Source organism: Berghia stephanieae, chromosome 1 (assembly GCF_034508935.2).
Source record: "Berghia stephanieae isolate SIO BIC M18660-M18661 chromosome 1, UCSD_Bste_1.3, whole genome shotgun sequence".
NCBI classification, from domain to species: Eukaryota; Metazoa; Mollusca; class Gastropoda; order Nudibranchia; family Aeolidiidae; genus Berghia; species Berghia stephanieae.
The window spans coordinates 5997959-6019486 of NC_088360.1; the positions used below are offsets into that span (position 1 = coordinate 5997959).

The window sequence follows — 21528 nt, forward strand, 5'->3', positions numbered from 1 at the left end:
ATTGTACGAGATAATATTACCTTGCACTGACTAAATTCCTTTATCTTTTTTTTTTTTTCCTTTTTTTTTTTTGGTTATATTTCTGTACTTTAAATATCGATGAGTCAAGACCAGTATCGACTTGTCAGAATAATCAATACTAAGACTTCTTTGCTGTCCCAGGTTTGAGAACATTTGACTAGTTGAGGGTCTATAATATAATCATCGACATTTTCAAGTCAAAAATGTATGGTCAAAATGACCAAAAGGTGTTTTGTCAGTCTACGGAGGGTGAGTTGTGGGATGTTTTAAAGAATTTCTGAGATGATATCGATTTCACAAATAATCAACCGCTCATTATAATGTTTATCCCGGAGGTAGATGTGTAGTGAGGGTTAAAGTAATTGGTTGATGGAAGCCTGATTATAAAATGAAAACCCAAACGTTTTAGTTTTATTTCGGACCAGCCAAACCAGTTTTATGTGTACTAGATGAGAGTTACGCTTTAGCACGCAATTGAAATGAACAAGAAAGGAAATGCTAATGTTTTAGTAGGCAATTGTTCATGGCTAGTAGTGCAATTTTCATTACAACATACCACGACGATAATGGGTTCAAGGAAGTCTCATGTTTAAACATTCTTTGACCGACCGATAAGTTCGCCTTAATCCAATGACGTTTTAAGCAAAAAGTCAAAATAAAAAGAGCTGTTTTGCCAGTGTTCAGATGTATTTGGGGCAATGAGTTTGAATTTGTTTGTTTTTTTTTTTTCATTTTTCTCTTTCTGAGATTCTTAACACAACCGCGAGAGGCTTGTTTTTGTTAAACATTTTCCTCCATCCGTATCTTACAATATACACTGTTCTTTTGAGTTTTACACGAGTCTCAATCACAGCACGAAGCCTTTTAATGTTGTGTCTGATTTCAATAAACCCGACCTTTTGACCAAGAGGTTAATACTCTATAATAACACACGGGGAAAGCAGCTAATTTCTATCAATGTATGCCATCAGGATTAAGACGTGCCCATACACACAAACCAGGGATTTGTTATTCTTCTGATGTTCTCAACCCAGAATATCTTACAAACTTTGGGTTTGAAACGAATATTTTTGTGTTCGTGGATAGCTCACACGGTAGAGCCACGCTCTCACCTGCCAGGCGGAGTTGTCGTACCAATAAGGTCGCAGGTTCAAACCCCACCACCGCCGCGAAAAAAATTTTTTATTCTCTATTGTCTTCTGGCACTTTTCTACTCACTTCATGTCTTGTTGTTACCAACATAAGTGCCTGCTCCGCTCACTTTTCTGAATTAAAAATTCACCCCATACACCGGAGCATACTCAATGTCTCAATCGTTTCTATGTTATATGTTTGTGATGAGAATATTGGCTATTAAGCTTAACTGCTGGTCAAAATTACTTCGCGATGGTGGCGAACGAATCGGCGATCTCAAGAAGTGGGTGAGAGAGGGATCTAGAAATGACTTTGGGTTTGAAACGAATATTTTTGTGTTCGTGGATAGCTCACACGGTAGAGCCACGCTCTCACCTGCCAGGCGGAGTTGTCGTACCAATAAGGTCGCAGGTTCAAACCCCACCACCGCCGCGAAAAAAATTTTTTATTCTCTATTGTCTTCTGGCACTTTTCTACTCACTTCATGTCTTGTTGTTACCAACATAAGTGCCTGCTCCGCTCACTTTTCTGAATTAAAAATTCACCCCATACACCGGAGCATACTCAATGTCTCAATCGTTTCTATGTTATATGTTTGTGATGAGAATATTGGCTATTAAGCTTAACTGCTGGTCAAAATTACTTCGCGATGGTGGCGAACGAATCGGCGATCTCAAGAAGTGGGTGAGAGAGGGATCTAGAAATGACTTTGGGTTTGAAACGAATATTTTTGTGTTCGTGGATAGCTCACACGGTAGAGCCACGCTCTCACCTGCCAGGCGGAGTTGTCGTACCAATAAGGTCGCAGGTTCAAACCCCACCACCGCCGCGAAAAAAATTTTTTATTCTCTATTGTCTTCTGGCACTTTTCTACTCACTTCATGTCTTGTTGTTACCAACATAAGTGCCTGCTCCGCTCACTTTTCTGAATTAAAAATTCACCCCATACACCGGAGCATACTCAATGTCTCAATCGTTTCTATGTTATATGTTTGTGATGAGAATATTGGCTATTAAGCTTAACTGCTGGTCAAAATTACTTCGCGATGGTGGCGAACGAATCGGCGATCTCAAGAAGTGGGTGAGAGAGGGATCTAGAAATGACTTTGGGTTTGAAACGAATATTTTTGTGTTCGTGGATAGCTCACACGGTAGAGCCACGCTCTCACCTGCCAGGCGGAGTTGTCGTACCAATAAGGTCGCAGGTTCAAACCCCACCACCGCCGCGAAAAAAAAAAAATTTTTTATTCTCTATTGTCTTCTGGCACTTTTCTACTCACTTCATGTCTTGTTGTTACCAACATAAGTGCCTGCTCCGCTCACTTTTCTGAATTAAAAATTCACCCCATACACCGGAGCATACTCAATGTCTCAATCGTTTCTATGTTATATGTTTGTGATGAGAATATTGGCTATTAAGCTTAACTGCTGGTCAAAATTACTTCGCGATGGTGGCGAACGAATCGGCGATCTCAAGAAGTGGGTGAGAGAGGGATCTAGAAATGACTTTGGGTTTGAAACGAATATTTTTGTGTTCGTGGATAGCTCACACGGTAGAGCCACGCTCTCACCTGCCAGGCGGAGTTGTCGTACCAATAAGGTCGCAGGTTCAAACCCCACCACCGCCGCGAAAAAAAAAAAAAATTTATTCTCTATTGTCTTCTGGCACTTTTCTACTCACTTCATGTCTTGTTGTTACCAACATAAGTGCCTGCTCCGCTCACTTTTCTGAATTAAAAATTCACCCCATACACCGGAGCATACTCAATGTCTCAATCGTTTCTATGTTATATGTTTGTGATGAGAATATTGGCTATTAAGCTTAACTGCTGGTCAAAATTACTTCGCGATGGTGGCGAACGAATCGGCGATCTCAAGAAGTGGTGAGAGAGGGATCTAGAAATGACTTTGGGTTTGAAACGAATATTTTTGTGTTCGTGGATAGCTCACACGGTAGAGCCACGCTCTCACCTGCCAGGCGGAGTTGTCGTACCAATAAGGTCGCAGGTTCAAACCCCACCACCGCCGCGAAAAAAATTTTTTATTCTCTATTGTCTTCTGGCACTTTTCTACTCACTTCATGTCTTGTTGTTACAAACTAGCGTCGCCGACTTTTGGAATGCCATCTTGTTGTTGTTGTTGTTGTTGTTGATGATGATGATGGCTGATCGTGACCTATGTATATCCCTGTTGGACATCGAGGAAACCTGTCAAAGATTAATTAGATCCCCCTCCCCACCCCTCTTAATTTTCAGAAAGATATTGAGGTGCTTCCATCTGGTCTCAGTTTCGGATCTTAGGGATTTTAGAATCCCCAATTCGTTATGCGACCCGCCGTCCCATTAACCAGATCCGATGAATATTGACTTTCGGATCTGGTTTTGAAATTTCAGCTAATTTAATCGAGAAGAATTAATGACGTTTCTCAAACTACTCATTTCTCAAATGTTGTTAATTATAACCGTTTTCATTGAAAATGTTATTTTTCAGAATCAGGTCTTACCTGCAACAAAATATCGTAATTTAACCGATATATCACTCATATTTATCTTTTCATATGGTTATATGTCTGGATTTTTAAAATAGATACAGTCGTCGAATAATGATTAGTCAGTCAGCGGACGTTAAACGTTGCCAGTGTCCGAATGAGAGAAAACCATCCCAAAAACTGCGTCTTATTGTAAGGCATTTTACTCGAACTACCTCCCTCAACTCACACGTGAATGAGTAAGGGGGGGTATATGCAATATTGACGTGTAATTTTATAAATAGGGCACAGACAGGAAGGAGGTTTGTACACTGTATTACGTTGTGCTCGTTTATGAAGAGCATTAGAATCTTGAAATCTACTCTTTATGCGTGCGTGTTTATTTAATGAGTTGATAACGACTTTCGGAGCTATTACAACCCTGTCTACATATTTAGCCGGAGTCGGATGTTATTCTTTACCACTCTGAGAAGCTGTTATCTGAAAATATTATTAAACACGACGAGACTCTCTCTATAAATCATGATTCGAATTCAAGTCGGTCGTTACTGTGATGACCATTTATTACTTGAAAAATCAAAATTATGCCCCCCCCCCGCTCTCTTCCTCCCCGGTCTCTCTCTCTCTCTCTCTCTCTCTCTCTCTCTCTCTCTCTATCTCTTTCTATCTCTCTCTCAACTCTAACACCTTAATAAAATGTGTAGGAAGGGGGTGGGGTAGGGGTTTGAGGATGAGGTTTGGGGTTTGGCAGGAGAATGCAAAATATTTCTTTCCCCGCATTCTTCACTTCCTTTTTCAGTTCTCCCTCATTTTTTCATTTCCTCTTCCCCCAAACTCCCTCCCTCCTTCTTGATGACTGATATTTAATCTATGCCGATCTTTTAATATTGGAATTAATCTGCAAGAAGATTTTACACCGGGGAGGAGGGAGGGCAGACTTGTTCAGTTCATAGGCCAATTAAATTTTCTTTTTTTTTTCTTTTGGTATTGTTTTTGAAATGTTATCAATATACACATACATTTCAGTTGTAAGAGTTCTCGTACCATAGTATTATTACATCGGACAACCTCAGGCTAGTGAGAAAAATGGCCATTTTCCGGGATTAGCATCCCCGGAGATCTAGTCCCAGAAATAGATTTTTGTTTCTCAGGAGGTGACCTACATTAGGGACAATTTCCGTATTTATTGATGTTTGCGCCCCCTCCCTCACCCAATCACTCTCCCCCAAACCACCACGGGAATCGTGACCCAAGCTCGGCAAATTGGATTCTTCCCTTCTCCCACTCTTTCTCCTTTTTTCATTTTTTCTCTCTCCTGCTCTCCCGTACTCTTACCTTTCTCTTGCTCCTGCTTTCACATCTCTCATTCTCTCTCTTTCACTCTCACCTCTCCTACTCTTCCAATTCTGTCTTTCAATTTTAATTTATAAAAAAAGAAAATTGTTTTGAAACACAATTCACCCTCTCTCTCTCTCTCTCTCTCTCTCTCTCTCTCTCTCTCTCTCTCTCTCTCTCTCTCTCTCTCTCTCTCTCTCTCTCCTTCCTACCAATCTCCATCATTCAATTAATCTAGTCTGTTACTAGAAGATGACCCCTGGCCCTATCCATTTCCCAGTCGTCTTGTCAAAACCAGACATACATCACATCACATAATACAACATACACTGGATTTTTTGTCATCTATCATATCGGTGCTATTGATCCTCTTATTATATATTTTTCCTCCACGGACGCCAACAGAATAAAGATAGAAAATAAACAGTCTGGAAGCAATTCATTTGGGGAGGGGGGGGGGGTCCTCTTTTGCTTTGTTTTATTTCTTCAACTTTCGCTTTTGTTATTATTTCTTCATATTTCTTCCCGTAAGAGTTGTTTAAGACAAACTGTATTTCGTCACGTCCACTCACAGCGGCCATTTTCCGTCGTATTATTATAATTTTGTTATTGAATACGAAGATCAGATTGACGACGATGATGATGATGATTGTGGCGGTAGTGGTGGTGACGATGCTTGTAGTGGGGATTGTGATTGTTGCTTAATGATTTGGGTTTTTATATGAAATGATAACCAGTCTTAATCGTTTTGTTAAAGATTTGACTAAATAAGGAAGTTGGGTTTATAGTCATTAAAATAGTCATTATTGTACAATAACTCATTGGAGATCTTTTCGTTCACCTACTTATAGTTATCATTGAAAACCTCCTGTATATTTAATCATTATAGAGTCACACAGTCTTAGCTGCAGGTGTCGATGATGTTTTCTTTTTTTTTGAAATAAAAAAAACTCTTGTTTCTGGCCGACGTTTAACATTTCCATAAAATTACCATAACGATCCTGTTAATGCTGATGTCTTACCCTACTTTGCGGTGCGATTTAACCTTGGTGCAACCACGCTGTGATTGGCCAAAGGAATCCATTTCCATTTTGTCGAGGCCATCAAATATCGGGAAGAAGGAATGTGCTTGTCCTCACTTTATGTATGAGGAGCATCCCCATTGCTCTACAATAATAGCAGACGCAGGGATGAGGAGTAGGATGGGGAGTTGCAAATTTACTTTCTTTCTTTTTTTCCAATTTTTTTTTTCGGGGGGGGGGGGGGGGGGGGGGGTGTCTTTTTCATTGTTTATTTTTTCTTATTCTTTTCTTTTATTTCTTTTTAAGAGATTTGATTTAGGGCAACCTTATGTCATTGTTTTTTACGTGGGACGACAGATCTTATTCCCAGGTGGATAAGATTTTCAGCTTAGATTCGGTAATGACGAGCTGTTGTTGACCTCACGGTTATGGCCGTGTCTTCCCATATATCTCACAAAGGGAGGGCTGATGATGTCGCGTAGTGGCGCCGAGTACTTTATGCCTTAACATTTGTTTCCACTTAACAAGACGTGAAAGTTGATTTTTTATTTATTCATAATTCAATTTAGATGGATTGGACTTTTGGAGGGTTTAAAATAAATTTTTAAAAAGCGCTTACAGGGCGTCATCAGCTCGGGTTGTCATGCGTAAACAAGAAACAGGTTTGGTAAAAATGATCTTACAAGTTGTTCGTGAATCAAGGTGTTTTTTGGTATGCATTGATGTATTGTCCCGCAAGACACTTGTTAGTAATATTTAAATAATGGAAGTACAAAAGGGTAACATGAAATGTAAAAAAAAAGAAAAGAAAAGAAAAAGATAAAAAAAAAAAAGAAAAGAAATAGAAATTTGATTCCTTGTGGTCTTCTTGTGATAAAATTCACAAAATCGGCAAAAAACATATGCTGCGTTATGAATTTATTGATACAATAAAATCTATACTTAAATTGCCTTGATTGTCTGTGATAGAATATGTCGAACAACTATTTGTCCTCGGATGCAAACTTAACATATTAATAAGGTATATTCGACAGTTGTGTTGTTAAATGTTATTTTATTTAAATAAAAGCAAATGTTAAAATAAATTAATGACATTCGTTCAGCTTGGTCTCCTTCGGGCTTTTCTTTAAACTTCCATAGTCTGAAAAAAAAACATCAACAAAAAACAAAACAAAAGAAAAAAGGAAACCACATTTTTCTCTTTCTAAATTTGGCCAGAAAACTCGATCGATCAATTAAAATGATACTCATCTTGTTAAATGCTTTAAAATTTAGGACTCCTCTCAAACCTGATTATACAACGGGAGTCCCAAATAAGGGTCATTTTACTTGTGTGATATTCGAAGGACGAGTATTCTGGCCATTGTTTCGGTATCTTTGATAAATGTGGTTTTTCAGACTACGGCAGTAAAGGTGATGGGTCATCTGGTTTGCGTGAACACTTTCCCCCGGCCATATTAATGCATTGACTGGTCTTTGTCCTTGTTTTATCGGATAGAAGATGGGGCAAGTCCCGAGGCCAGGCATTTGGGTGGGGTCCCTCATTGTGTATGTGTCTTTTGAGGGGGAAGGGTGTTGAGGTCACCGACCCTTTCAGTTCAGCCACCCGAAATGTATGGGCTGATAGTAATATTATGTTAATATTTCTACCAAGGGAGGAAAATAAACATCCCTAATCTCCTTCTCTCTCTCTCTCTCTCTCTCTCTCTCTCTCTCTCTCTCTCTCTCTCTCTCTCTCTCTTTCTCTCTCTCTCTCTTTCTCTCTTCTCTCTTCTCTTTCTCTTCTCTCTCTCTCTCTCTCTCTCTCTCTCTCTCTCTCTCTCTCTCTCTCTCTCTCTCTCTCTCTCTCTCTCTCTCTCTCTCTCTCTCTCTCTGTATGTATATATACAGTTTAATGTTTCTTCTCAGTCAATCAATCAATTACTCAATCGATCAATCAACCAACCAATCGATTTATCAGTCAGTCTGTCTATCCGCCGATCTCTCTCGCTTTCTCTCTCTCTCTCTCTCTCTCTCTCTCTCTCTCTCTCTCTCACACAAACACACACAAAGGGCAAAAGTCATTCATCATGTGATGCTCATTTTAAAATAATGAGGAGTTCTCCGATTTGTAATGTAATATCATCGAACCCGCCTCCCAGTTCCATGCCTTGGCAAGATGGACAGCAGGGACAATGGACGCTTGTTTTGTTTGGTCGGGAAACAATGTGCAGAGCACCATCATCGGCCGGTATTATTGACACTCTAGTCAGACATATATCCAGGGAAATGTCCAGCTCATGATTAAAAATGAATGCTCTCCAAACGGATCGATGAGTATTTCCTATCTGGGAATCAAACAGTGCCTCTTTTAGAGTTGAATTATGAATCGTGAGAAGGTGTGGGGGGAGGGGGTCGCAATTTTTCAATTACCCCTTCCTGCTTTAGTTGTGAATTGTCTTCTTTGATCGTCGCCAGCATCATCATCATCATCATCATCATCATCATCATCATCATCATCATCATCATCATCATCATCATCATCATCATCATCATCATCATCATGAGCAATTAACGCTTATTTTATTTTATACATTTTTTTTAGTGCGACAAGAGATATTCCCTTTATAAAACGAGCAATTACCCACACACATCATCAGCAACCCTTGATTTCGATCCTACACAATTTTCCCTTCAAACCAAATGTTCGAATCAAGCAGTAGTTCCAAACACCCCTGTCCTTCTGTTGTTTTCCCATTACTTTAACTGTCGTATCTCACGAAGCAGTTTCCAATGTTTTGTCAGCGGTCACTCAATAATTAATGGAATAGGTGGAGATTGGTCAAATTACCAGGTTTTTGGAGTGTCTGCTTTATCCAGCCCAATCGCCGACAGTGCAAATAGAATTAAGTAATAGCTACACTCGTATTGATTAGCACCAAACTGACTAACACTTGACACCGACGGACAATCACTTTGGCACCTTTTTTTTTTTTAAAAGTGGCTAACGACTTGTTGATCTCGGGTTAGAGTGTGTTATGGTCAAGGCTGCCATTTTGGTCATTGTTAATGCCAGATCACATCCCAAAATAACTGCATTGTAAAATTGTCGTTTGGTTTTCAGAAATTGTCACGTTATGTAGCATTTCTGTTTTGGTATTTATTATTTTTCCATTTAGAATGCATTAATATCGAAGGGGCAACTCTATCTCGTCTACCAATTCCGAATGGGGAACAATTGAATATAATCACGTGACTCGTCCGTTCATGCTCGACTCTTTAACAGGCCAGACGTGTTTTGTGTTTTAACATTTATTATTCCATTTGGATTACTATAATTTCATTGTGATATTGAAATTATTATAAATACCAATTCATATTTTATTGGTTTTTTTTTTTTCTTTCTTTCCTATTTTTATTTTGACTATATATAATGAAAGTAAATTCTACTTTTTTTTTTTTATTAAATCACAATTTTGAAATCTGTATTCAAGTGAGATGTACCCTATGTTTAAATCAGATATAATTCTTTATAAGTCACACAATTCGTAATTCATGATAATGAAAGACATTTCTTTATGTTTAGCATTTTGGTCAAAAATCTATGTGGCAAACCCGGTATGGACACAACGGATTATACGGACGATTGCGCTTCCGTCCCCTCAGTGTATGGCATATTTCTTATACTGATCACAACACTGACTTAATGCATTTTAAATATTTTGCTAGAAGAGTTTTTTACCCCCAAATATTTCATAAATTAAGATGACACCCAGTTTGTTGTAAATCTCAAATAACGTCTCAAACTTGAGACTGTCAAACGTCTTAGGGTCCAGATTTTTCGACCAGTACGGGCCTTTTTAATCAATCGATATTTAAAGGAAGGGCTATCTGGCCAAAATATAAAAGAAATATTTTGTCAGTTTACAACATAATCCAATGTTACATGTTACATAAAACAAACCAAATAGTACCAGTACGGCTTTTTTGTTTTTATTTTCCCCCTCCAAAAATGATCGTTCTGTCAGCTTGAGTTCACGTCCAGTGCCTATGGAGGCCAATACAACTCTGTCGTAATGTGGAAAAACTTTGACCAGAAAACTATTCCTTCAACTATTGATCGATTAAAAGTACCCTCATCTTGGCCAAAACTCTCAAACCAGGGACTTTGCAAAGTCCCAGGTTTGAGAGTTTTTGCCAAAATTAGAGTCAATTTTATCGATCGATATTTGAGGGGAGAGTTTAGTGGCCAAAATGTTAAATACGCATTTCTCCAGATTACAACATATCACAACTACATACTTGCCAGCTAATGGTCGAGGATTATTCTATTATTCTTTGTCCATTCCACGATTCATCGTCACCCGTAACCAATGCTATGGAAATTGAGTTTTGTATTCGATCAGGTCAATGTTAACAATATAGCTTCTCTCTCTCCCCCCCCCCTCTCTCTCTCTCTCTCTCCTCTCTTCCCCTCCCCCCCTCTCTCTCTCCTCTCCCTCTCCTCCTCCCCCCCTCCTCTCCTCCCCCCTCTCTCTCTCCCCTTTCTCTCCCCCCCCCTCTCTCTTCTTCGTTAACTTTGTCTTTTTACTTCTTTTATTTCTATGATAAAATCGTAATATATTGATTGGGGCGTAGTGTGCGGGGAGTTATCAGCCCAATAAACGCGATGTTCTTTACTATGGGGAGAGTCCATTGGGATTATTCACTTTACTTGTCATTTCTATTATTTTATTTATGTATTATTAATATTAATTCAATGGTGTGATGTTTGGGCTTTTTCTTTTTCCTTTCTTTTTTCTCCCTTGTCGAGTTATTTATCAATATTTTCATGTTGTCGATAAGAGACTGCTCTTTTCAAACATCTTGATGCAGCGTTCTGTTATTGATAGTGTGCGATTCAACTGGTTGGCAAAAACAAAGTTTTGTAACTTTCAGTCAGTGACACCCAATGTACATGAATATCTTTTGTTTCTGTTTTTTTTTCTTCTTTTTTTTTTCTCCATCGCATTCAATATTTCACCTTTCACCTACATACCGCACTGAATGGATGTCATATTATTAATACGTAGAATCGGTAATTGACCAAAGGGAAACTAGTCTAGGAAATGCTGGTAGTTATTACTCATTACGCCCTGTTCGCTGCTGCTGCATCGACAATGGCATAGCATCCCTGCTTGTTTCTACCATTGTTAGTTTCTTTCTTATTTTTTTTTTCCATCTCAACTAGTTCACTATGGTATTATATCTCCGAGCTTTATACTTATAACAGACCATCTTATTGGAAACCAATGTACATCTAATTGGTACCATGGTATTCTCGGATTGTTCTTTTCCGGGGTCTCTGAAAATAGTCGGCTGTGTTTTATCTATTATGACCAGGATGACCCCAAAGAAAAGCCTTTGTCCTATCTGTGGCTAGAGGGGGGCATAAAAGCTGGAATACAATCCGTTATTTGGAACTTGGAATGAATTCCAGTCGCTTCTCTTCAAAACTTCAGAGGTCTGGTTACCCTCAATATGGTCTATGAAACGGTGGGGTTCTGCCGCATCATTATGAAATCGAATCTTCATCATGTTCCGATAGTTGGGTCACTTCTCTTCATCCACCCTCCTTTCCTTTCTCCGTTTTTTCCCACCCTTTTCCTCTCCATCCTCACCCGGTATTTTAAAGTTGTATCAATGTTTATTATAACGATTGACTTCCATGTGTTACTTATTTCGAGAAGATGTCAAAATTTCTTTGATACCACTTGACAAATATTGTTTAAAGAAATACGTTGATGTTATCTAGTCGCGTCCCTGCTATTATTCTCTATTCGGCCTAGCTTGACGACTCTCGTGTAGGTACGTAAAACTTGCAGATAGAAACAACACAAGATACCCGGTGTCATGGTAGCAGCAGCTTTCATTCAATATAAGTGTTATGGGACACTGTATAGGCGGTAGGTGGCGTGGGGCTTTTGTCGGCATTCATTCCGAATCCCCCTGGATTATCCTTCGTATTGTCCACTTGTAGGGTGTCCTTGTCAGTGAATACACCCAGTCTTATGTCACAATCCTTATTTATTGAGGTTTTGCACCGGAATCAGTCTGACCCATTATTATTGGATATTTGATAGGTGGACATCTATGGAGTTGAACAAGTAACGACAGCAGACCTGCCTAGTTCTACGAAGAATTCGTAGAATTACGAATTTTTGACTACAGCTATAGAGCCGCATGCCTCTTTGACTCAATAAATTGTGTTGAAAAGAAACATTTAGTTCCTTAGATTTAGATCCTACATTCAGGACTTTGGTGCATTTGTGGATTATAATGGTGGCAAATTATTGATTTGTAAATCTATTTATATTGACTTTTAATTTCTTTCCTTGGAAACTACGAATTTTAAAAATGTCAAGTAGGCAGCTCTGTGACAGAAAGAGATTATATAAGCCCCCCCCCCCCCCCCCCCATCTGTCTCTCTCGAACACGCTCGCTCTCTCTCTCTCTCTCTCTCTCTCTCTCTCTCTCTCTCTCTCCCTCTCTCTGTGAGCTTGGGGAGGGGGAGGAAGAGAGAGCGAAATAGTCTGATTTATTCTTTTTTTTTTTTTTATCTCTTCTTTTAAATAGTATTTTGGTAAAAGATATTGCAGTGAGATTGCCCTCAGCGAAAAATAATATCATCGCTTTTGCAAGAACCCGATGGTTTGTAATTTGTTTTTGTCCGTCTCCTAGCAACTGCCTGATTAATTCACCATTTTGTCACCTCTTTATCTATTGCGAATGAATAAGTGATTATATTTCACACCTTATCCTCACCATTTTAGCATTGGTTATCCTGCTTGACACAGCCTCTCGGAGGATTTATACATGCTACCGGAACTACAGATTCTAAGCTCTTACTATCTTGTGTCCAGAACTGAGAGTCAGAGATTCAAACCTAAACCATCGCGTGATATACTGGGATGCTTGTTCTCAAAGAACTGTGTCACTGAATTAGACGATGGCCATCAAAGAAAGTATTGGGAGTTGTGCACTTGTCTTGAGTCGTACCAACGAGTAAATACATACTAAGCTAGAAGCATTGTATTGACACGACGTCGAATTCTACTTGATCCACTCATCACCATCGTGCCCACTTCATCGATCACTCTCTTATAGTGATCGTCACAACTTTCTGTTACGCAGGTCTTATTGAACGTCAATTCACAGAAAATGCTCACCTTGATTTTCATCAAGTCAAACGATTTCTTAGTTCATGCTTGCTGTTGATTACATTTACACTGTGATAGTTTAAAATGACATTTAAAAAATAAACAATAACAACAAAAACAAACCCCCCCCCCCCCCAACACAAAAAACCACTACAAAAACAAACAAAAAATACAAAAGAAAAACACATCATTTAGAATTGATGAATTGAGTCTTTGAGTCAGATTGGTTAGCTTGACGAAAATCTTGACGAAAATCTGGGATTGTATTTCCTCGTCAGGTGAAAATTTTCTGCATGTAGTGTCTAACGATGGCAATGTTCAAAGTCAACATGTTTTATTCTCCAACCCCCAAAGAACAAAGCTGTCCCATGTCAACCTCTGTGCGCATCTATCTGCGTGGGTCGCGCTCTCTCTCGTTTCAAAAAAGTTTTACAATATTACGATCGTTTTCTGATTTTTTTGGATAAACAGTTGCTGCTCTGCGAAAGTGATAGAAGAGACTTTGATGAAAGAGGTCGGCTACCATACCTAAATTTGCTTTGAAAGTACATTTTCTTGATCACAAATATCAATGAAGAGGATAAAAGTCGGTAGTTTGTAACTATATGTCGAGAACATGTTTGTCAAGGACATGCCTCTTACACGATTCATAAATAAATGACGTCCGCCATGTCTCACTAGTCGTCAATATTGACTTTTAAATCCCCAATAATCCTATAGACTCGGACACAAATTAAACTCACCGTAGGTTAATGCCCGCCTCTTCTCTTTGTCCAGGAAAGTATTCCTTTTCCACGCATATCTCCAATGCTAAGAAGCTTCTGACTTACTTCACTGGAGGTTTTAAATATGGTTTCTAGACATTAATAAAGTAGTGTAATTTGGAATAGTTAGATCGAGGGGGTGTTGAAAAGAAACATCAATATCGCGAGGTCATTGCTACCGATCGAAGCGTTTATTGACAAAGGCTCAAGGTCGAAACAACATTGATCGTTGTTTTAATTACCACAAGTTACTGACCTCTGGTCGATTTGGGATTGCTCATTTTTATTTTTACTTATGAGCCTTTTGTATCGACTGAGACCGTGATTAATCGTTGGTTTATGGTTATCAGCAGCTTTTTCGTGTAATACATCAAAGTCTCTGCAACTTTTACGAAGAATAAAATAATTATTGAAACCATTGACCGTGGCCTTCAAAAAAGTTCGAAAGTTCTTCGCTGTTGATGATAAGGATGAAATACGTTCTGATTTATTTTCTCCCTTTTCCCACCTATTTACCCCCCCCCCCCCCCCCCCCCCCGACCCCACTTCCATGTTTCATGCTATAAAGAAAAGAAGTAAGGGCAGTGTATATTGTTTAATTTTGAAAGGACCTCGGGTGTTAGTTTTGTACGACGTATCATGATGCCCATTGACCTTACCATGGCCATCCCATCCATCACATTCGAGATATCTATTAATTGAGTTTCTGGTGATCAAGACCCATCGATATCTTTTCCCCCTCCCGCAATCTCTCTCTCTCTCTCTCTCTCTCTCTCTCTCTCTCTCTCTCTCTCTCTCTCTCTCTCTCTCTCTCTCTCTCACATTGGTTTCGACCCGATATTATGATTTGTTTGATTGAATTGTTTGCCTAATTCAAAATCCATTTCCCCCGTATTTACGCTTCGTCATCCATAATTCATCATGGAATTGCCTATGTAATTTCAGCATTATTCCAATGCAAACAGGTCATTGCCTCAACCCTAATAATATTGAAATTTTGACCCAGTCCTCGTCTTTCCGTGTTGATTCTAGCATTTATTTTATCTGCCTCCAAACTACTACGATTTTTTTTCTCTCTCTCTAAATAAAAACACTGTTCTTTTTGTTTGTGTGTGTGTGTGTGTGTGTGAGAGAGAGAGAGAGAGAGAGAGAGACAGAGAGAGAGAGAGAGAGAGAGACACACATACACAGAGAGAGAGAGAGAGAGAGAGAGGGGGGGGAGGAAGAGGAGGAGGGGAGGGCTTGTCTTGTAGTCCATTTGGTAGAGAGTGGGAAAAGAAGCTCCGTGATTCAACATAATGTTTTGTTTTTTTAAAGCATCCATCCCCTGTCTGGTTTTCCAACAATAAATGTGTTTTCAATGTTCAATTGAGTCAGGCGGAAAGTACTTTTCAATAGTCAGCACTTATTCAAACAGTCTTTTTCTTCACTCAGCAATAGCTGTTTGCCACGGCCCAAATTGTTTTCGTTTGCTATGCTTCCTTGCGCTGATTGTGGTGATCTTTCACTTTGTGGGAAAAAAAACCCCCACAAAAACAAACAAAACACAACAACAACCCCCAAAGAACAAACAAACAAACAAACAAAAAAGACTTGTATGTCATACTGGGTGTCAGACTAAGCAGAAAGAAATGTAAAAAAAAAAAAAATATAGATTACTCCTAACTCCCAAATCTCAGTCCATCTGACCGCAGTGAGTTGTTGTCCGATAATGGCAACACATATTTTCGGTTGTGAGAAATTCTTAACTTTTTAGTATCGATCCCCAGTCGAGAAATTTTGTTTCTTCTTCTGTTTATTTGTGCTTCACCTGGGATAGTATCTCATACACATCAGATTTTTGTTTGTCGTAAAAAGAGAAAAAAAATATAGGCGACCATCGCGCACTGAATATTCGTAGTTAAAATTTATCAGCAAGGACACGTGCGATTCTTATATAATAGAAACCTCAGATTAGGAAAAGTCGATGATTGCACTCCGGTATCGTCGTTATCACTCCTCCAATCCGATCCCTATAGAGCAGTAAAGTTAGGTGCCCCAAACGTAAACAAAGGTCGAGAAGCACGTGGCAAACCACATGTTCCTGTCTTGACAGCTCACGTTTCAATGTAAATAATAGAAAAAAATAACCTTTAAAATTTGGCTGTTAGGTGGCAAAAGAAACACATATTCATAAATACTCGATCATGCATCAAATAATGTCTAGATATGGATATTTTATGGAACAAAAGGTAAAATTTATCAAAAGTTACAGTCTATCTATTTTTAGACCAGAGCAAATTATTGCGCTGGTGTGAACAAGACGAGAATTATTCGGAGCCTGGTTTTCATAATAATTTAGCCTTATATTATTATTTCTGCAACTGTTAGATTTCTGTAAACATATTTTCAATACTGAAAGTGTATTGCCTACAACTCAAACTACAAAATTGGGAGACCTATATTGTGCGTAAATTATTCCGGTCCCTAACGAAAATCACTAGCAACTTGTTATTGTTTACGTTTGGGGCACCTAATTTTACTGCTCTATCTGCACTGAAATAAATCCTCCAATCAGGGTTCTTGTAAACGTTGGTAATTTCCTTAGTATTGTGATGACCTCGCCTGAATAGCATTCAGATATTTGTCTTGGTCAGGTTTACAAATTGTCAGAGGTGGTGAGGGATACAAGTCCAATCTTTCCGACAGTGATTTAGGTCGGTAGCTTGAGATGGTCTCTCGTCTCTTAAAGAGGGCGATGTACGATTCAAATCTAGATTTAGACACAGCGACTTTTCTTTTATAACTTTAGAGTTTTAAACGCCTCCATCCCTCTGGTTTACCTATCACTTCAAACTGGAAGGAACTAATGCGACACAAGTTGTTCAAAACAGTTATCGATCAATGATTCTGAGGTGAGGGGGGGCGGTGGTGGATCCTGTGCCTTTGTCTGGGTGTTTTTTTTGAGTAGACTCAGAATGGACAGAAGAACATATAGCTGTTTCGATCCTTGTTTGTTTTGGTTTTAATGTGTTCTCTTTGCCCAACTTAACATTCTCCGGGCGCTAAGTTCATCATCTATAATTCCTTAAGTATCTTATCATGCCTCTAGTGTTGATAAAATGACCTTAAATTGCTGCAAACACCGTTTAAGTCCTGAAAAGAAATTCAATTTAGTAATTTATTTATCCTTCACTGCGTTTGCGTGAATCGAGCTAAGTTTCCCAGGTTTCTAAAGGCGGTAATTGAAGTAGATATTTTCTCCTTTTTCATTGCAGGCTTTACAGAGGGACATAGAGTCTCACAACAAGGTCATCAACGCTGTCCTCAAACTAAGCGAGCGCTTGGAGCAAGACTCAGGGGCTTGCGGATCGGACAAAGACCGAGACTCGCTCCAGTTGGTGGCCTTGAACTTGGAACGTCGATGGCACGGCATCTGGTTGCAGTCCCTGGAGTGGCAGTGTCGCCTGGAGGAGGCGATCAGGCGGCGTAAGGTGAGCACACATCCCGTGTACATGACATGTAGATCTATAGTTGAATTTGTTATATTTTCAAAATGACTGAGAATGATGAAATAATGCCTCCTCCTCCACCTCCTCCTCCTGCTCCTCCTCCTCCTCCTCCTCCTCCTCCTCCTCCTCCTCCTCCTCCTCCTTCTTTCATCTTTATTCTGGATATCTTGTGTTCCTTTTCTGTAGTTTTTTGTTAGAGAGAGTTGACCAACTGTCGCAATAATCCCTAATAAGTCAAATGCCTGCTTTTCTATTCGGTTCAGAGAAAAGCAGATGCCATGATGAAAAGGCGTTTAAAAAAAAAGATCACTACGAACATACCCGAGGGCAAAAATAAAATTTGAGCCGATCAGATGGGATGCTCGATTCAACATTCATCGTAAAAATGGAGGTGCCACAGGACCAGATTGCATTCATCTCTCTCTCTCTCTCTCTCTCTCTCTCTCTCTCTCTCTCTCTCTCTCTCTCTCTCTCTCTCTCTCTCTCTCCTCTCTCTCTCTCTCTCTCTCTCTCTCTCTCTCCCTCTCTCTCCCCCCCCCCCTCTCTCTCTCTCTCTCTCTCTCTCTCTCTCTCTCTCTCTCTCTATATATATATATATATATATATATATATATATATATATATATATATATATATATATGTTTGTGTGTGTGTGTGTGTGTGCGCGTGTGTGTGTGTGTATATATATATATTTATATATTTCTATCTATCTTTCGTTTTATTTATCTTTCTATCCATCCACCCATCTGTCTGTCTGTCTATCTGCCTTTCTGACTGCTTTCCCCACCCTCTCCATTCACCCCCCCCCCCCTTTTTTTTTTCTATTTATTTACCTCAGTCCCGTTGAAAGCAAATGCATCGAAAATTACAAAACAAGAGTTAATTTAAAGTAAATGCTCGAATCATAATTTTATTATAAACAGAATAAAGAAAGTTGTGCTTTTAGACGTGGTATTGCGGGAAGGCTTTTAACACTGTAATATTATTTTAAGAGAATCATTTTCCACGAACAATTTTATGTTGTTGATTGTTTGCTTTTAGAGCTCGTAGCATTGTCCACACAACTCATCTAGGCCGCTCAACTCCATCCAATATTGTTTTGGCCCACTTTCAAACTGAATGTGTACGTGTGTTTTTATTTTGTGCCGATGGCGACATCTGGCTCACATTACATTTGGCTAGGCAAATTGTCAATTACATAGAATATAAGGCCTTTCATTATTGATTTCGTCACATCCGTCCAGCCACTGACGTGTATAGATTGGCTGTTTGTTTCATTTCAGTCTTAAATCGGCGTAACCCGAAAAAGACTGATTTTTATAAGTCACCATTGAAAAAAATAATTATAGAGGGTATTGTGGAGGGTAACAGGGGGAGAGGGTACCAAGAAGGTGGTCACAAGTCATAAGCCAGTGACTGAATGTGGAAGGAGGTTGTTTCGGTTGGCAGTTGCAGAGCCCACGTCCAGGAGGGATCAGCCATGATGATGATGATGATTTTATAAGAAAAATAAAGACTCAAGCTCTAACGATAGATTGAATTAGACCAGGGCTGCAATATTTTGTATTTTACGCTTTTGCCTTTTAGATCTTTTTACCCCCTCCCCTTTCCCATCCCCTTATGAAATTACTGCAAGGCATTATATTATTACCAGGGATTTTAAAGTCTTGGTCGGGTCTAATCTCGACTCCATCAAGATTGAATATAAATTGAAAACATCCAAGCAGGCATTGCTAGAAAATTAAATATGAATATTCATGAAAAGCGGGTTCAAGAAGGGGGGGGGGGGGGGGGGGGGGGGGGGGGAAGAGAAGAAGGTACGTATCAAAAATTCAATATTTCACCGATGTCAGTCGATCTTCAGAATCGCTGCTATGATTTTTTTTCCAAAACTAAATTTTTCCTTTCATAACAATGACATTGTAATCTGGTGTCTCTATTTTTACACAGCCTCAAATCCAAGAGCAGTTCTACTTTCCAAATTTTTCAACCAGTTAATTCCTGTACTGTGAAACAAAACACGTATTAAAAAAAAAAAAATTGGCCAGAGAACTCGTCCTTCAAATATCTACTGATTTAAATGACCTTCATATTGTCAAAAAGCCTCAAACCTGAAACTTCGGGAGGTTCAAGTTTTTGCCAAGATTAATGTTTGAAGGACTATTTCTCTGGCCAGTTTTTAAATACGCGTCTCTCCAGTAAAGCAGTTAACTGGTTAAGAAACGTCTTAAAACGTAATTGAAGAGTAATATCAATTGTCTTAAATGGCATGTGACTTTATCTACAGCGTTTTATTTAGCTCTGACTAATAAAGCCACAATGCATATTCAACTCCGCTCACAGCTGTGCTCCTTGTTAGATCCACATTTGAATCTAATCAGTGTCATACATGGAATTCTAATTACCACTGATTCATTATTTGTTTATTTCTCAATCATTCTTTTATCTTTTCTTCTTCTTCTTCTCTCTCCCTAGCTCTCTCTCTCTCTCTCTCTCTCTCTCTCTCTCTCTCTCTCTCTCTCTCTCTCTCTCTCTCTCTCTGTGTGTGTGTGTGTGTGTGTGTGTATGTGTGTGCATGTGTATATGTGTCTTCAATTGATTTAAGTTAGTTTTAAACTTGTCTGAAGCATCAGTTCCAATGACTCAAGTCAATTTCAAAACATCAATTTTAAAACAAAAATCCTGATCTAATATAGTTCCAATGACGATTTCCCGCTTTTTTACAAAACCCGTTAAAGATCGATAAATAAACAGGTGGCAAATTGAACTTATTAAGCGCATTATAAAGGAAGTAAAGAAAATCAATATTCACACACTCAATATGTAGTAATAATACTCGTGCCATATTTACCAGTTGGATGCTCTCCATTCATCATCGCCTGTGAAATTGCGGGTTCAATATTGTAACCGCCAGCCATAATATAGTGAAATATTGGAAGCGTTCTTTGTGATGGTACCGAAAACTTCAAACACATCGTTTGTCATTCATTGATCGACACAGCTTTGTACTGATGTCTTGGTTCATTCGCTTCCAATAATTCTTTATACAACATTCACAGCCTTGATCATCAGCCCCCGCCCTGCTTGCCACCCGTCTGGTACCTGGGGGTGCTGTTTGCTGAACGAGCTGAACTACCACTCTGCCACACCGACAAAACGCCTTATTTATTTTCGTCTTTTTTTTTGCCAGCAACCTTGTCAAAGTTTTTTTCATATAGATAAGGGTGAACCCCTCCCGCAATTGGTTTAAAAGTTAATTTTACACGAGATTTCTTTAAAAGACGATATTGGTGTTTTAAAAAGTTTCTTTAACGTTCAGCAATATTGGCTTGCTAGTCTATCGCAAAGTACTTTTTTGCTAGATCTAACGACCCATCTTGGTCTGTGTCACACTATTCTACCTGGTTGTTGGCGGCCATTTTATACTATGATACCAGTCAATAGAAAGTTACAAATACCAAGAAGTTGGCTTTTTTATTGAATAAAGTTAATGACATCCAGACTCGAACTGTTCGGCACGAAAATCTGGTTTAACCAAACCTTACTTTAAACAAAGATATTCTGGCAAATATAAAAAATAAAAGAGAAAATTGTGTTTTATCAGTGTACTGCTGACTTAATGCCTTGTCTGTAGATCAGCGCTCACAGTTGATTCAGTCTCGACTTCCGTTACTACCGCATGCTGTGAAGGAGATCAAAGGGTCTCGCCTATCGATTGTCGTGAGTAATTACGGTCACGTGGTCCCAATCACCCCATGTGTACTTCTCCGACTACTACTACCACTACGGTGTTTATTAATGAGTAAAGCCTGACCACCGTTCACTGTCTCGTGAGAGTGGTTAGTCTATAGTTGTTGTAAAGTAAAGGCGTGGGAGAATCGATAGTGACCTTCATTTCACTTCAGCCACACGATCAACGCGTCGTTAAGACCACATGTTCTTTTCATCTTTTGAAGTCGGGTTTTCATTTTAGTCATGAAATTAAAAAAAAAACATGAAATAAAATTCCCTTTGTTCCTCTCCAAGGGCAAATTATCTTCACGGTCAACCTCAGAGGGAAAATTTGAATAGCCCAATCACCAACCGCAACTCAGC

General features: G+C 39.1%; 1 protein-coding gene across 12 annotated transcripts in view; it reads left to right on the plus strand.

The window, feature by feature from the left end:
- Window positions 1–21528, plus strand: part of LOC144966583 (uncharacterized) — a 199079-nt gene that overhangs the window by 147783 nt on the left and 29768 nt on the right. For all 12 annotated transcript variants that reach the window (XM_078903273.1, XM_078903345.1, XM_078903359.1 and 9 more), the window contains one exon: window positions 17200–17415. In XM_078903273.1, coding sequence (XP_078759399.1) covers window positions 17200–17415 — 216 coding nt within the window. The remainder of the gene's footprint in view (window positions 1–17199; window positions 17416–21528) is intronic.